Genomic DNA, 18,360 nt, shown 5'->3' with positions numbered 1-18,360 from the left:
CCCCTCAAACCATACTCATCTCCACAGTGGTGGAGGATGGCGCAAACCCCGGAGCAAGTTGGATAGGAGTATCATAAAAGTAAAGTTGGGTGAGGAAAGGGGCTGAGCAGACATTAATCCACATTGCTAGGCAAAATGGTTTCATATTAATATAAGTATGTCCAGCAATAATTTTGACCTCCAGCAGTCCTGACACTAGTGTGCACAATGCCCTATATGGAGCATCCTTAACATAAGAATACAACTGGGCCACAGGCATCTGAGGCAAAGAATGCAAGGATATATAACCAAGTGGAAAAGCCGCCCACTCAATCAGTGCCCTTAGCTGAGCCACTCTGTAATACTAGTACCCCTACCCACATACATGCGAGTTCTCCGCATTATTGGAGGGTTGCGCTTCCAGATATATGCAAACACGTTATAATTTCACCAGAAAGAGTTTAGGAGTAGGTACAGGAAGACATGCAAACAAATAAAGAAAGCACGGTAACACAGACATTTTAACAGCAAGCTTTCCCAGCGATTCAAATCCACAACCGCCCATCTAAAAAGAGAGGGATAGTTTAAGAAAAATAAGAGTCAAATCTGCTAGAATGCAGATTCTCAAGTATCTAATACTTGCCATGCCCATGAAAAGGGAAGTTGCTTTTTCAACACAGCCGCCTGAAAAGCAGATACACCTCTAACTGAGCGTAAATCCAGACAACCGCCTATAAACCCAGAAATGTTGTAGGACAGCCCGCAAAGATGTCTGCGAGTCTGTAAGGTTAAACAGAATATCATCAGCATACAATAGAATCTTATGTTCCTGCTCTCCAACCCAAATGCCACAAACATCCAAACTCTTATGGATCGACTGCACCAAAGGCTCTATAACCAACGCAAAAATTAGCAGAGACAATGAATAGGAAAAAAATCCGTATAAGTCCCATTCACTCGAAGACAAGCCACAGGAGTACCATAAATGAGAACCAGTCTAAAAACTGCCTGGAAAAGCCAAAGTGCCAGGTGGACATCATAATAGACCAAGAAACATTATCAAATGCCACCAACACAATCGTCGAAGAGGACCCTCAATGAGCCACCTATATAAGATCTAACAAATGCCACACATTATCACTCGGCTGCCTACCCACAATGAAAGATAATGAGAGATGGGTTTCATGAAGCAATGTATTAAACATCTGGGTCAAAGGACCCACCAGGATATGTACAAACTTTTTATAAAACAGGTTGGAGAAACCATCAAGTCCTGGAGCTTTACCAATGGGAAGCCAAGTAATTATATCGCACACCTCCTCTTCCAGAATAAGAGCAGATAGGTGATTCACAACACTCAAAGACAACCTAGGGAGAGAAATGCCTGCTAGATAACTCACGATGTCAAGCTATGTCACCTTATGCTCAACGGAGTACAACTGTGTATAATAGTGAAAAAAAACCTGTCCCAGAGCAGCATCACCCTGTATCACCTGCCCCCTCGAATCTTTGAGACACGCAATAAGATTTCTGGACTGTCGCTTCCGCAATTTATTAGTCAACAAGTGACCCGCCTTGTTACCCCATTCAAAAAAACTCTTGACATGTCTTCTGAAGAAGGCAAGCAATATCAGCCAAGTCCAAATCTTGCAGTTCTCACTGACACCCCACTAACTCGTGCAAGATAGAAGACTGCAAGAGTCAAACTCTATGGGCAGCCTCGAGCCTACACAATCATCACAAAGAGAACTGTCGGTCCCGCTGTACCCTAGAACGGTGAGCAGTGTGAGAAATGCATATACCCCTCATGAAGGACTTAAACCCCTCCCATATACGGACAGCACCCAGCTCTCCATTTTCATTGAGAGCGAAGTATTCCAAAAATTCGGCCTCCAAGGTGGCCAAAGAAGTTGGCTCCAAAGCAGCTGATTGTGTAACTGCCAAAAACGCTGGCCTGTTGTCAGTCCTGGAAGAACTATCCGAAGATCCACTGTTGCATAATACAACCAAACCCGAGGCTCAATCAAAACCATAGCAACTGACAGACAACCCCACGCAACCAGCTACGATCACTTTTAGAATACCGAATTTTGGCCAAAGAATTAGCAAAAACAGGACGGCAAGTCAAGATAAAATCCCCACCAACCACCAATAGGCCCTCCTGATACTCCAAAATTTTTGACTACAACATCTCAAAAAAAGACCCCTGATTAGCATTAGATGCATAAACACTAAGTAAGGTGAATAATTTCTCACAGAAATCTGCCTTCAGGATCAGAGCGAAAGCAAGTACATGCACAATGGTAGCAAATGGGTTTCTTGAACAAATCCCACATCCACGCATACATGTTATGCCTCCTTAAAAAACAGTTGACGTTTCTGAGGAGAGTTGAGACCTTTCACATTATAAATTAAAAACAGTAAATGAGACATGGATACAGAAAAAGAAAAACAAAGAATAGCACAGAAGACAAAGAGTTGTACGTAAATTGGTCACCCCCTAACAAATATTCCCCAACCCTCAGCCAAACAATCATAGAACCCGACTCAATTCCCCCTCCACCCAACCAGAAGAATATAAGGACCCAACATAACCAACAAGGGTCCTGAACAGAGGAAGAACTGAACTAAATGTACAGTGCCAACCCAGCAAAGATTACATACATTACACATCCTAAAGGATAGTACAAATTCAGTGCTCCCAAAGCATTTATAGAGAAATCACAGAGGGGGAGAAATATATAATACTCTGTACAGTAAACTGAGAATATATTGCCAGTCTTAGGCCCGCCGCGGGGATTTCTGGGGCGAAATGGAAGTTGAAGCAGCTGGCTCAGCTTTGGGCAACACCCCGACAGATATCAACTGATCTTTAACTGCAGAAACCGCCGTGGCTGCATAGGTCTTCCTCCGCCCCCCTCCACCGTGAAAGCTAAACCAATGGGGAACAGACAGTGGTAACGGACCTGCAGTCCCATAGCAGCCATGTCCAATCTTTACAGTCATGTTGCTGGGCCAGCATGGCAGGAGCAATGTCGGGATACAACTCCATCTCATCCTAGCTCACAATCCTGCCTTTGTGACGTACTGTGCAGCACGTGTTCATGATTCATGTATTTGTGCAGGGATATCACTATATCCCTGGGTCGATTACCCAGATGAAAGCCCGCCACCCGATGCATTCTGTCCATAGACGGAGGTGGCAAGGGGGAAGTTTCCCCTTCCTCTCGTAGGCACTTAGCTAAAATGAGGCCTGCCACTTCCATCACACACGAGCCCACCACCGTCTCAGGCACTCTACGAAGACAAATATTGCAGCGGCGGGAGTGATTTTCCAAATCATCCAGCTTAAGTGCAGCTGATTCCTGTTGCTGCTCCAGCTGCCCAATCGAGTTCAGAGGTGCTTTAAATCCTCCCTTTGCGCTTCAAGCTGTACGTCCATCTCTCCACATGCTTTCCAATGTTACCCACATCCTTTTGAAGCTCCTCTAGCATGTCCTATAGGTCTAATCTTACCAAAGATCCAACTTAAGCTCCTGGAACCAGGCACACATCTCAGCGTGAAGAGGTAAGTTCAATCTCCTGAGGCGCTGCAGGACTCAGTGGTTCAACATCACCCACCACCATTTTACTCGTGTGGTGTGCTCCCAGCACTGTCTTGACTGGCTGCCATTTTCGAGTAGACAATTTTTGGACAGTTTTGGAGGGCTCACAGTTTCCTCCACAAGTGTAACAGGTAGGGGGAGGTAGGAGCCTGGGTCTACCTGTCTGCAGTGCACTGCACTGCACCCAACAATAGACTATTCCAGGGACCTACATGCTGTTCTAATGGATCTGAGTATAACATCTGCAGCTGGCATAGAGGTTGGTAAGTAATGTTTTTCATCACATTTTTGGGGGGTGAGAGGGGGTTAGAGACCACTTGGGGAATAAGGGGAGGTCATTCCTGATTCCCTCCAGTGATCATCTGGTTATTTAGGGCACCTTTTTGTGCCTATTCATAATAAAAACAGGTCTAGCTCAAAACATCTAAGTTTTAGTCCTGGACGGTTTTGTTTTGTTCCATTATGGCTGAAAAACGTCTAAGTCTAAGGAAACACCCAAGTTCCGCCCTGAACACGCCATGACACTCCCCATTGAGATTTGGATGCACTTCTGGTGGGGACTTCAGAGAAAAAAGCCTAAAAATAGGTGTTCAAAAATGCTAATTTGGACGTTTTTGTGAGAAAAACATCCAAATGCAGACATGCCACTTTTTAGGACGTTTTTTTCTTTGAAAATGAGCCTGATAGGTATTTAAATGCCTCTATCATATCTCCCCTCTCCTGCCTTTCTTCCAAAGAATACATATTGAGATGTTTAAGTCTGTCTCCATACTCTTTAGAATGAAAACCACTGACCATTTTAGTAGCCACCCTCTGGACCAACTCTATCCTATTATATCTTTTTGAAGGTACAGTCTCCAGAATTGTACTGAATATTCTAAATGAGGTCTCACCAGAGTCTTATATAGGAGCATCATCACCTCCTTCTTCCTACTGGCCATTCCTCTCCCTATGGAGCCATGCATCCTTCTAGCCTTTGCCGTCGCCTTTACTACCTGTTTGGCCACTTTAAGATCATCACATATGATCACACCCAAGTCCCACTCCTCTCTTGTGCACAAAAGTTCTTCACCCCCTAAACTGTTCCTTGAGGTAATCCCCCATCTGAACAAAGTTAGTTTTTATGAAGTTTAGAGCCTTCACTTTTGAATGAATCCTCTCCACACCTATGTTAATATTAAATCACACTGGATGGTTTAATATTAAGTTAGGATGACAGATGATCACCTACTATAACATCCCCATTAGTAAGCACTAAGTCCAGTATGACCCCATCCCGTGTGGGTTCTATTACCAACTGCTGGAATAGTTCTCCCTGTAGAGAATCCAGGATCTCCCTGCTTCTACTACTACCTATCATTTCTATAGCGCTACTAGATGTACACAGCGCTGAACACTTGAACATGCTTCTAAAAGACTCCGCAATAGGGGTACCCTTATCAACATCTGGCACATTAAAATCACCTATTATTAGTAATTCCCCTTTCACAGCTATATGTTAAATATCTTCAATTAAATCTCTGTATTGTCTCCTATTTTCTCTTATTCTCCACCAGATGCTCTCACGCCACTTGGCCAAGATTATTTTTTAAAGATTGTTAGAATCTACCTTACCCACAAAAGGAATTTCACTTTTTTGTTTATGAAACCACCTGTGTGATAGGTTTCTATGTTGTTCAGTTACTGTTTGCCACAGGAAATTTAGTAAATAAGCCTGAGGCTGCACTGCATCTGCTTTTAAAGCACAAGTCTAGTTTGTCCTGTCAAAAATGCTCCTAGCCGGTTTGCCAAATTGATAATTATGAAATCAGGTCTAAGAATTTCACAAATGAGCCACCCTCTCCTGCTTGAGGTCTACTGTAATAAAGTTTCAGCTCAAGAGGAGCACCTCTGCCTGAAACACTTCAGTGTCAAAATTCAAAGCAATTTAAATGGCCAGGAACGACTCCTGGACGTTTAAATCACTTATTCTGGGGCTAAACCGGGCATATTCAGCGGCATGTAATCAGACAGTGCTACTGAAGAATGCCAGTTAGCATCTAAGCTGAAACCGGCTTACTTTGTGGGCATTCCGGGGTGGAGTCGGCACTTAGTCGGTTAAGTTGCCAGTAATCCGCACTAACCAACTAGAATAACCACACACATAGGACCACATAAAACACAGTCCTACCTTACTATGGTTCATCACAGCCGTCCAAGTGCTGAATATTGTACTCAACAGGCTATGATTTTATGACTGCTTATGCCCCGGATATTCAATGATGGTGCTGACCGCTGCTGGCTGAGTATCAGGCATTTCTTCTCTAGACTCAGAAAACTCCAACCCATCAGGATATCGCACTGCTTCTGAGGTGGTTTCACAGACAGAAAGAATCAGTAGTTCCTGCCCCAAAACACTTTGGGCTTGATATTCAAAGGATTTATGCCCTAACTTTGAAAGTTGTGCTCATAATTGGCCTCTTTTGAAATTTACTAGGGCTGAGCACCTAACCTTTTCTCAAATTTCAGTAAACTCTTAAATTTAGAGGCATAAAAAGTAGGTGGCAACAGAGACAGATTTAGGGCATGGAAAATAAATTAGGAGTTTAGCATTGATTTTTAGTACTAGGCTCATAAATTGGATAAACAAATGGCAGGCCTAAATTTATGAGCATAACACTTAAGACCCTAATTAAGATGAATTTTACTACTTCTACTAATCATTTCTAAAGCGCTACTAGATGTACGCAGCGCTGTACACTTGAACATGAAGAGACAGTCCCTGCTCGACAGAGCTTACAATCTAATTAGGACAGACAGGACAAATAGAGATAAAGGAATATTAAAGTGAGGATGATAAAATAAGGGTTCTGAACAAGTGAATAAGGGTTAGGAGTTTAAAAGCAGCATCAAAAAGGTGGGCTTTTAGCTTAGATTGAAGACGGCCAGAGATGGAGCTTGACGGACCGGCTCAGGAAGTCTATTCCAGGCAAATGGTGCAAAAGGAACGGAGTCTGGAGTTAGCAGTGGAGGTAGAAGGGTGCAGATATGAGAGATTTACCCAGTGAACGGAGTTCCCGGGGAGGGAATGTAGGGAGAGATGAGAGTGGAGAGGTACTGAGGAGCTGCACAGTGAATGCACTTATAGGTCAATAAGAGGAGTTTGAACTGTATGCGGAAATGGATAGGAAGCCAGTGAAGTGACTTGAGGAGAGGGCTAATATGAGCATAGCGACACTGGCGGAATATTAGTCGTGCAGCAGAATTTTGAACAGATTGAAGAGGAGAGAGATGGCTAAGTGCGAGACCTGTGAGAAGCAAGTTGCAATATGTCTAAGCGAGAGGTGATAAGTGTGGATGAGGGTTCTGGTAGTGTGTTCAGAAGGAAAAGGCGAATTTTGCTGATATTATAGAGCAAGGAAAACGACAGGTTTTAGCATGTGTAGAGAAGGAGAGGGAGGAGAGTCGAAGATGACCCCAAGGTTACGCGCTGATGAGACAGGAAGGATGAGAGTGTTATCCACAGAAATAGAGAATGGGGGAGGAGGAGAGGTTGGTTTACGGGAAAGATGAGAAGCTCGGTCTTGGTCATGTTAGTTTCAGATGCGCCGAGACATCCAGAAAGCAATGTCAGACAGGCAGGTGATACTTGGTCTGGATTTTCAGCTGAAAGTTGTGCTCCTAAGTTGGCTGAAAATAGGACACACACTTAAGAAGGTGGCTTAAGAGTATAAACTTTGGGAACTCAAAATTACTAAACTTTGGGTCCTTTAGTTTTATAAAAAGATTTATAGCTACTATAGTAAGGTGAAAGGAATGTGAGTTTAGTGGATTAGTATAGTAGTGAATTGGGAATGTGATGTATGAGAAATGTTTTTATTCATATGATTTTCAAACACATGCTTTTCAATTGCAACTCACTTTGGGCTAACTTGGTGAAACAAGAAATCAAATCCTGTGACATAAACTAATTCTATACATAGGTGCTAACATATGCCTTTTGTGCATGTAAATGTTTAGAATAATGTTTTTTTACAAGCATTTGTATGCACTTATACATGTAAATACCAAAAGTCTGACTCGGCTCTATTCTGCAAAAAACTGCTTTAATTCACATGGAGGGCATAATCGAACGCGAACGCCTATCTCCATGGCGTCTATGTCCGAAATGGGTACGTGAAGAGGCGGGACAGACCGTATTTTCGAAAAAATGGACGTTTTTCAGCTGGGGCGTTTGTTTTTTTTAGCGATAATGGAAACTAAAAACGCCCAGCTCAAAACGTCCAATCCGAGCCATTTGGTCATGGGAGGGGCCAGGATTCGTAGTACACTGGCCCCCCTGATATGCCAGGACACCAACTGGGCACCCTAGAGGTCAGTGCGGTGGACTTCAGAAAAAGCTCCCACATGCATAGCTCCCTTACCACGGGTGCTCAGCACCCAACCCCCCTCCCCCCAAACCCACTACCCACAAATGTACAACACTACCATAGCTCTTAGGGGTGAAGGGGGCACCTACATATGGGTACAGTGGGTTTTGGAGACCTCCCATTTACCAGCACAAGTGTTACAGGTATGGGGGGTGGGCCTGGGTCCACCTGGCTGAAGTGCACTGCGGTACCCACTAAAAGTGCTCCAGGGACCTGCATACATGCAGGCCTCTAGGACTTGTTGCTGCTATATAACATTGGCACACCAGTTGACACCTGAAGACTAATCTCTTCGAAAACGTCCTTTACTGGAATAAGCATGCTTACTCACAGTTAACTACAGATCAGAGGTTGTGCCCCACTGGCAACGAGTCTCCCTGGTACTGAGATGAGCAGTAGGTCAGAGCTGGCAGAATGCTGTACAATGCCCTCTTTCAGCCACATTCAAGGTAAGAACTAAGTTCTCTAACGTGGCTAACACGTGAAAGGGATCTAAAACTGGCTTACAAAAATGGCCACTACCTCATGGACTACCGGAAACAAAACAGGGCACACTCTGACCCAGTAAGCAGGGGGAAAAGCACCATGGGAGTACAGCCTACCAACTACCAACATCGTGAGCATTGAACACAAGCTAGTGGAATCATGGAGCCCAATACCCTACACCCACCACAATGCATTGCTGAAGTGCTTCTGCAGTGCACATAACAGAAAAGGTGTCACACTCACCCGAGAGCCACATCAGAACCATGGAAAGGCTGTCACAGGATAGAACACATTCTGCTGTCATGGAGGTGGGTACGGCATTTGAGGCTGGCGAAGAGGCTGGAAAAAAAGTTTTTTAAGTGGGTTTTTTTGGTGGAAGGGGGTTAGTGACCACTGGGGGAGTCCGGGGAGGTCATCCCCGATTCCCTCCAGTGGTCATCTGGGCAGTTGGGGCACTTTTTTGGGACTTGTTCGTGAAAAAAAAGGGTCCAAAAAAAGTGACCCAAAATCGCGGTAAAAACTCCTTTTTTTTCGATTATCAGCTAAAGACGCCCATCTCTCCTCGGCCGATAACCACGCCCCAGTTCCGCCTTCACCACGCCTCCGACACGCCCCATCAACTTTACCCGTTCTCCGCGATGGATTGCAGTTGGAAACGCCCAAACGGCTTTTGATTACACCGATTTGGGCGCCCACGGGAGAAAGACTCCCATCTCCCGATTTGGGGTCGCAATATAGTGCGTTTTCTATTTCGATTATAAGCAGGTTAGTGGGTATTTACTTGCAAGGTGAGTCTCCCACTTACACATGTAACATACAGAATACTGTAAGTTACAAGCGTCTCAAAAGAAAAAAAAGCAGATCAAAAAAGACAAAAAAATAGAACAGAAGGGTAACAGAAGAAGTGGTTTATTACAAGTTACCCGATGTGGCCACGTTTCGCCCTCAGGCTGCGTCAGGGGTAAAAAAACTACAAAATAAAAATACACACTGAGTAAAACATAAACACCACATTGTACATTTGAAAATAAAACATATCTAAAAACACTATCACATCATATAATAAAAACAGATCAAATCTAAAAACATAATACAATAAAATATAATATCAAATCAATATCAGTTAAAAACATTCAGATTAAATATGCATGCAATAAAATAATAATTTTTTTTTTAGTTCCAATATTTTTATTGTGTTTTATAAATGATAACAAATGGCTAAAATAAAGCAATTAGCCAGCTTAACAAGTTAACAGTAACAAGCATCAGCATACATGTTCAAGTTAGGGCAAGTCCGGGATTATTTCGATAACAGATCATAATCATAAGTCCAGTAGTAATACATAATTTCATTCTGACAAAGGTTATTACGTAGTGGGTTTAGTAAAGGAGACCATATTTTGTTGTACTTAACAAGTGAGTTATGTTTTTCAGCCGCAGCATATTCATATTTAGCTAAAATACACACAGATTTCCACCATGATAAATAAGTTATTTTGTCAAGATCTTTCTAACAAAAGAAAAGTGTTCCAAGGGCTTGATGTAACATTAAATCCAGTAATTGTGCTTGATATTTGTCTATTGATGATTGTAACATTAGTGATCCACATATAACTACATTATATGATAAAACATCTTGAATATTCAAGGTGGAAGATATTGTGTCCCATACAGAATTCCAATATTCTTGAATATATGGGCAAGAATAGATGATATGTTTAAGATTTCCAACATCTTTTTCACAGGTCCAGCATTTATTCGCACTGTTTTTTGGTTTTATTGTGTTCAATTTGGCGAGTTTAGCAGGAGTCCATAGGGCTCTGTGTGCTAAGTAGAACATAGATTGTGAAATGGACGCTGATTTGGTGGTATGAGTAATTTTAAACCAAAATTTTTCCCAAGTTTTTTCATCTAGTTGGGCATTTAGATCGCATTCCCATGATTGCATAGTATTAGTAGGTTCTTTGAATTTAGCTAACTGTAGTATTTTGTACCATTTAGATGCGACTTTTTTGGAAGTCATAAAAGACTTGCAAAGTTGCCAACAAGAAGGGTAATCAGTAGTTAATTTTTTTATATCTACGGAGTTAGTTACACAGTGTTTGAGTTGAACCCATTTATAGTACTGAGAACTTTTAAGACCATATTTTATACTTATTTGGGCAAAATGTAGCCAAGAATTATCTTTTATAACATCATTGAGAGTCCATATACCAGCTTTTTTCCAAGTATTCCAATTTATGCAACAATTGTTAATTTTGAATCAAAAAATAATAATATCAACACTAAATGTATATCAACAGAATTGCATAGGACAGGTGGAGATATACAACACTAAAATAACTGAATGACCGTACATATTCAGTTATTTTAGTGTTGTATATCTCCACCTGTCCTATGCAATTCTGTTGATATACATTTAGTGTTGATATTATTATTTTTTGTTGATATCATGTCTTGTATTAAAATTATTATTTTATTGCTTGCATATTTAATCTGAATGTTTTTAACTGATATTGATTTGATATTATATTTTATTGTATTATGTTTTTAGATTTGATCTGTTTTTATTATATGATGTGATAGTGTTTTTAGATATGTTTTATTTTCAAACTAGTAAAAAAGCCCCGTTTCTGATGCAAATGAAACGGGGGCTAGCAAGGTTTTCTTCTGTGTGTATGTGGGAGTGTGTGTCCCTGCCCTCTGCCCTCTCTCCCTTCCCCTCTGCCCCCCTCCCCCCTCGGAGTCGAGTCCTTCAGTGTTAAGTTTCCTGCTGTGTTTGTGTTACAGAGATAGTGAGGGCTTCTGCCCTCTCTCCCCTCCCCCCCTCTGAGTCCTTCACTGTTACAGAGAGAGTGATTTGATTTCGTGCTTTGCTGTGTTTTCCTTCACTGTTTGTGTTACAGAGAGAGCAAGGGCGGGGCAGACACTCATGGGGAAACCGGATATCTCTCCCCCTTCACACTTCCGGCTGGAGGCTTCATTTAGAACGTTGGTGGTGCCTTTTATATATAGAGATATACAATGTGGTGTTTATGTTTTACTCATTATGTATTTTTATTTTGTAGTTTTTTTTTTACCCCTGACGCAGCCTGAGGGCGAAACGTGGCCACGTCGGGTAACTTGTAATAAACCACTTCTTCTGTTACCCTTCTGTTCTATTTTTTTGTCTTTTTTGATCTGCTTTTTTTCTTTTGATTTGCTATTTCTGTGGCAGATCTTTGCCTTTTTTTGTTTCTGTCAGTTACAAGCGTCTCTCCAAAACTTAGGTGCTAACACTTACGCCAGCTCTCTGGCTGGTCTAAACGCGCCTAACTGTTTGGGGCATATCTACTCAGTTAGGCTAGTATTCTATAAAAGTAAAGTAGATGGCTATGCTCCTTTATAGAATAAGTTCCTATCGAGTGCCCTGTTATAGAATTGCCTATTTTAGAGGTAACTGTAGGGCTGGTGCAAAGGTATCAGGCACCCTAGACAAATCTTCAGTCTTGCACTGCTCCCCCCCCCCCCCCCCCCATTAAGTTTCAGGCACCTTGGGCTCTCTAACAGTCAAGACCACCCAAACATCACTGGATTCAGAATAATCCTGGTAATTAGGCAGCCTGAAAATGGCTCACTTTCCCTGCTGGTAGAAATACCTAGTTTTTTCTTTGACTCTGTAGTTGTCAGGACGTACTGGTTTGTTTTGACTGCAACTTCTCTTTGGCACGCCCAAGAAGTGGCTGCCCTAGGCTGGCCCTGGGTAATTGTATAATTGCCCTAATTAATTAACAGTATATGTGTACTTTTCATTATGCACACTCTGCCAGATTCTCAAAACAAAAGTATATATCTATATTAATTTTGAAAAGTGCACAAAAAGAAAATGATGATAATTCTAGACACCACAAAGGAGCATGCTTAGAGCCAATTCTTTAACGTCTTAAAGGCATACCTATGCCATCATAGAATATTAGCGAAAATCCTCACTGGCACACCAAAAGTTTAGCGTTCCTACTTGTGATAGGTCAACGGCTGGCTTACATAGGTGTGCCATGCAATGTGTGTAACTGATAGCGTTCTATAAGTTGCATGCATCACCTGGCAACACGCCCATGATCTCCCAAATTCTATATATTTATTTTATTTATTTATTTATTACATTTGTACCCCGCGCTTTACTACACATGGCAGGCTCAATGCGGCTTACATAGTAACAAGCAAAAAAGAAAAAGAAATAAGAAGGTCTTTAAGAAGATTGTACAAACTGTAGAAAACATAATAATAATGTGGTTAATGAATAAGTAAGAAGTAATAGGATGGATTAAGTGCAGAAGGGAGTGAGCGTAGGGAGATGGGCGTAGGAAAGGTAGAGAGGAAAATGATGGGGGATGAACAGAAGGAGAATAGGAGATATGGTCGAAGTATAACAGTCATCGGTACAGAATCATGTGGGTGGACTTTAGTTAAGTTGGATCATTGGGGTAGGCTTTTCTAAAGAGATGGCGCCTGAAAATCCGCATAGAAACTGAAGCGTATTCTATAACAATGCACATAACTTAATTGGTTAACTAGATAATCAGCGCTAAGTGGATGTTAACAAGCAATTACCAGCACTAATTGCCACTGAGATTTATGCGCACAACTTGCTAAGTGTATTCTATTACAAGGTGCGTCTAAATTCTAAGTCGCATAGTTGAAAAGGGGGTGGGGGGCATGGGCACTTCTAAAATCTATGCGAATTATGGACATGACCAAATTTGGTTGTGTGGCAAGCCACTCAGCGTATTCTATATACTGTGCTGAAATTTAACTATTCTATAAAATGTAGGCGCACTTTAGAGAATACGCCTAGGCGCAATTTTTTTCTGTGCGGATTTTTCAGGCACCATATATAGAATCTAGCCCCATATGCCTATGCGCTGCCTATGTGTACACCCCCGACAGTTGTGCAGTAAACAATTTAAGTACACTCTTTATTGAACTAGACACACTATTAGCATCTAAATTTAGGTGTCAGCTTATAGAGTTGCTCTTCAAGTGCACACCTGCTATGTGCTTTGCATAATTTTTCTGAGGTAAATATGCAAAAGTATGCATGTAGCTGCAAAATTCACAACATCCCTGCTTTTGTAATGCCTTCTCTAGCATACTATGCCATACTTTGAATATTTTTGTTGCTGTGTCTATTGATTATGTTTCACATATTCTTGCTGTACACCACCTTGAATGAATTCCTTCAAAAAGGTGGTAAAGAAATCCTAATAAATAAATAACTGCAAACAATCAGTATGTGTGCACACAGGAAACTGTTTTGAAAATTGTCTTCCCTGTGCCTTTCTAGAACTCACAACTTAGTTCTGCAGTAAAGCACTGCCAAAACAAGGCAGCAAATTTCTCAAGTCTTGCTTTCCTAATGTAGACAAATTCTTTCAGTGATGGACAAATAATAGTACTCCATAAGGGTTAGTTCTCTGAAAAGCCACTGCTTATCCCTGAGGACAAATACCATGGAATATTTAAACCATTTCTAAACCACTCTATCCAATTGTACTAGGTGGTGTATAACTTAAAATATGCATAATCAAAACACAATCAAATAACAAGACTATCAAAAAACAATACATCATGCTAATAAAAAAAAATCACCGTTATAGTGGGTATTTGTACTGTAAATGACCACCCGCAGCTAATCCAAAAAAGCCTGAGTGGAAAAAAGTTTTCAAATCTTTCCAGATTGATGTTACCGTACACATTTCCACTGGCAATGTATTCCAGATAAATGTGTCTGTGACCTAAGCATTGCTGAACAATTAGAACATAGAAACATGACGGCAGATAAAGGCCATATGACCCATCCAGTCTGCCCATCCTCTGTAACCCCTAATTCTTCCTAAGCGATCCCACATGCTTATCCCATGCCTTTTTAAATTCTGAAACAGTCCTCGACTCCACCGGGAGGCCATTCCACGCCTCCAGTACCCTTTCTGTGAAATAATACTTCCTCAGGTTGCTCCTAAGCCTATTCACTCTCAACTTTGTCGTATACCCCCTCATTCCAGAGCTCTCCTTCTTTTGAAAAAGGCTCTCTTCCTGTACATAAATGCCCTTGAGATAGTTAAACATCTCTTTCATGTCTCCTCTCTCCCTCCTCTCTTCCAGTGTATACATGTTGAGGTTCATAAGCCTGTCCCTATAATTAGCTTCAAGTCTAACGTGCTTAAATAATGAAACATCTAATAGTAGTTTATCAGCAGAACATAGACTACGAATTAGCGGACACAGGCACTTGTGACCTGGATTGGCCACTGCTGCAAACATGATACTGGGCTAGACGGGCATTTGGTCTGACTCAGTATGGCTATTCTTTTTGTAGTGCCCCTTTGTGAGTGTCCCTGGGTCCACAGCTGACCTGGCAGGAGCCCCCCTCAGGCAGGCTTTGTTGGTCCCTGAATGCTTGGTGCCTGGTGCCTCCATCTGAGGAAGACGGGTGTTAACAGGTGGGATTTCCCTGCCCCCCCCCCCCCCCCCCCCAAGGTAAAATCCATACAAGTGTAACTGCGAACAAGGCTGGCTAAAATTATCGGAAATTTATTCAACTCTAGGTTTAAGGTAAGCACTAATAGTGAAATTAAACAGTGGCAATATTAAACAATTAAACGTAACCATTTAAAGAACAGTAAGCATCTCTTCTATATCAAGTTCAGACAATTTGTAGTAACTATCACAGCACAACATTACAAACTAAATAAGGAACAGTATTACCGCACCCCCATATTCCAATAGTAGTTGCTCCCCACCATGTCCCAAGTCTCACCATAGGCTGAAGTACAATTGGACCAGTGGTTGCTGGTAGTATCTGGAAGTCCTGGGAGGATCTAGAAGCCTGGGCTGCTTCCGCTGCTCTGCTATCTGGACTCAAAGCTCTGCCTCTTAAAACTCCACACTCTCCTGGTCTGTGTCTCCTGGAGAGGGGTGCTGTTCTGTCGCCAGGTCTCCCTCATATGCAGCTCCTCCTGAACCACCTGTAGAAACATAGGGCCATCCACTGCTGGACCCCGCAGCTCCTTCCAAGACACCTGGGGCCATCTGCCGCCACTGCAGCTCCTCCCCCACGTTGCCTGGGATGGCCTTCCTCTTTAGGAGGGATCCCTACTCCTGCTCTTTGAGAGGTAAATTATTCTAATTCTGTATCATTCAAGTTCTTAGAACCACAGACAACAATTCAGCATGCCCAGCCTTGAGAAACCCTTCTTTTCTCAGCCAAAATGCTAAGGATCAGGCAGAGAAAATAACGCAGAGTCTCACCTACAAATTTTCTCTATTCTTTAGCCTCCAGAAATTTCCTAGTAGTTCTAAGGACAGGCAAAATCCCATCCTTTCAAGTTGTAGGGAAGAGTTTGCCTTCCGGATTGAACACCTTTCTGTCACCTCCATACAATGTATATTACAATACATAGAAGAAAATTTTTGAAAGGATGTCCATGTCAGAATAGATCATAACATCCAAAACGGATGTCCATCCCACGTGTATTTTGCAACAGGAAATGTCAGGATTTCCTGTTTGAAGATATGCGAGACATCCATCTCGCATATCTTCAAACAGCCAATCCTGACAATGAACAGCCATTTTACAAACTGGAATATCCAACATATGAATGACAAGAAAGCAGGGACAAGGATGTCTGTCTGGCAGCATTCTTAGAAGAATGACCACAAAGACATATCTGTAGAGCAGAGGAGTAGCCTAGTGGTTAGTGCAGTGGACTTTAAGCCAAGGGATCCAGGTTCAAATCCCACTTTAAACCCTTTTATTTTGTAATTGTGAGCCCTTCAGTAACAGAAAAATACAGATTGTACCTGAAAGTACAATAGCCTTCAGGCTTGCAGGTGGCTTATATATTTAGGTACAGTAGATATATTTCTGATTTTATTTGGTGGGGGGGCTCACAATAAAAGAAAAAGAGTTAAAGTGGGATTTCAACTTGAGTCACTTGGTTTAAAGTCCACTATACTACCCGTTAGGCTACTCCTCAGACTTGCTTCCTGTTTTGCTAAGAATGCACCCAATACGTGAAGCTGTCATTAGAAGCCAGAGCGGCTCTTTCACTAAGCTGTGCTAAAATGTGGTCTGCGATATCCCCAGCGCGGGTCTTTCCCAAACACTAAGGCCATTTTTAGCATTGTCAATAAATGGCTGAATTTCCTATTTCTGCAATAATGGCCACACACTAATTTTCCGCATTAACGCACGGCCATTATCGCGTGAGAACTTACTGACACTTATTTTGTAGGCAGTAAAGGTTCACACGCTAATCCTGTGCTAATTTGTTGGCGTATGGCGATGCCCACGTGCTGATTAGCATCGCCACATTCACTCTCTGCGTGGGTAGAGCGAACACATACCAAAAACTACAGCAGAACTGAGCGCGCCCCATGATAATGCAATTTAACCTGCGGTAAGCACGTGTTAGTGCTTACCACAGCTCAGTAAATGGGTCCCATAGTGAAGGTAATTTTATAATCCACTCACTCGTCTTAAGCCACTTTGACTACTGCAATGGAATTTATACTGGTTGCAAGGAGCACGTCCTTAAGAAGCTACAGACTGCACAGAACACAGCGGCCCAACTGCAATTTGGCAAATCGCGGTTTGAGGCAGCGAAGCCCCTCCGTGAAAAGCTCCACTGGCTCCCGATCAAAGAACGGATTGAATTCAAAGTCTGTGTTCTCGTTCACAAGATTGTCTACGGGGAGGCCCCAACCTATATGTTTAGCCTTATCGACCTCCCGCCCAGGAATTCCGTGAAGTCCTCCCGCACCTATTTGACACTCCACTTTCCTAACTGCAGGAACTTGAGATATAAGCTGCTCTTCGCCTCGTCGTTCAGCTGCACATGCCCCCGTTTTTGGAACGGTCTACCATCACCGTTAAAAGAGACAGCCGACCACAGCCTATTCAAGAAATCTCTAAAGACTTACCTGTGTAATCGTTCCTACTCCACTCCTGCTTGATCCCCTGCATTCCCTCATTCCTCTCCCCTGTTGAACCCCTCTCTTCCCCTCCTCTACTCTCTACTCCATCTTGCATATGACTTATTGTATTGTACCCTTCTTTCACCCGTTGTAATCCACATACAGCCTGCCTTGGTGGGATTATGTGGGATATAAATGTTCACAATAAATAAATACATAAATACATTGGGGGGGGGGGGGGGGGGGGAAGCTTCTAGTTTAAGAGGACAAATAGGCATCTACTTAGTCACCATTTTATGAAGACAAGCAGGCACCTATGTGTCTCTACAAAATACTAACCTAAGCAGCAGAAATCACTGCTACATTGCTGGTGTGGACATTTAAGTACAAGTGTAAATTAAACATATTTTAACATCTAAGTGCATGCTTGCAGTCACACTGCCCAAAGTCCTTCCCATTCATGCCATCATCTCAGCATTTATACTTTTACACAGATCAAAATTTTATAACACCCCATTTATGTGAATATGGGGACCCACACACAGGAAAATGTCTTTATAAAATTACTCTCATACTGCAGAATCTGCCTGACCCTTAGAAATGTACAAGAAAAAAAATCATTTCTTACTTTGGTTCTCCTATCTTGACACCAGGATGTTGCGTATACGCATGGGAATGTGTGCTGGGAGCAGATTTAAATGCCATGGGACATATGGGACATTTGTAGAAGACTTCACAATGCGATCCTTGAATGTGAGATTTCAGTGCAGCCACATCAGAGTATACAACATTGCAATGCACACAGCTGCAAAAAAGAAACAAAACACACAGGAATCATTAGTTAACCTAAAGGCAGTATTCAATATTTTGACTTTAGTAAATTCAAACTGAACTTACAGTGGAACACATTGCCTATAGTAAACAGC

The 18,360-nt window shown here is 42.1% G+C and overlaps 1 protein-coding gene across 3 annotated transcripts in view; it reads right to left on the bottom strand.

The window, feature by feature from the left end:
• Window positions 1–18,360, bottom strand: part of ZNF532 (zinc finger protein 532) — a 238,197-nt gene that overhangs the window by 63,926 nt on the left and 155,911 nt on the right. For all 3 annotated transcript variants that reach the window (XM_030192992.1, XM_030192994.1, XM_030192993.1), the window contains one exon: window positions 18,063–18,239. In XM_030192992.1, the coding sequence (XP_030048852.1) occupies window positions 18,063–18,239 (177 nt within the window). The remainder of the gene's footprint in view (window positions 1–18,062; window positions 18,240–18,360) is intronic.

The sequence above is a fragment of the Microcaecilia unicolor genome, chromosome 2 (assembly GCF_901765095.1).
Source record: "Microcaecilia unicolor chromosome 2, aMicUni1.1, whole genome shotgun sequence".
NCBI classification, from domain to species: domain Eukaryota; kingdom Metazoa; phylum Chordata; class Amphibia; order Gymnophiona; family Siphonopidae; genus Microcaecilia; species Microcaecilia unicolor.
This window is presented reverse-complemented; position numbering and strand designations above follow the sequence as displayed.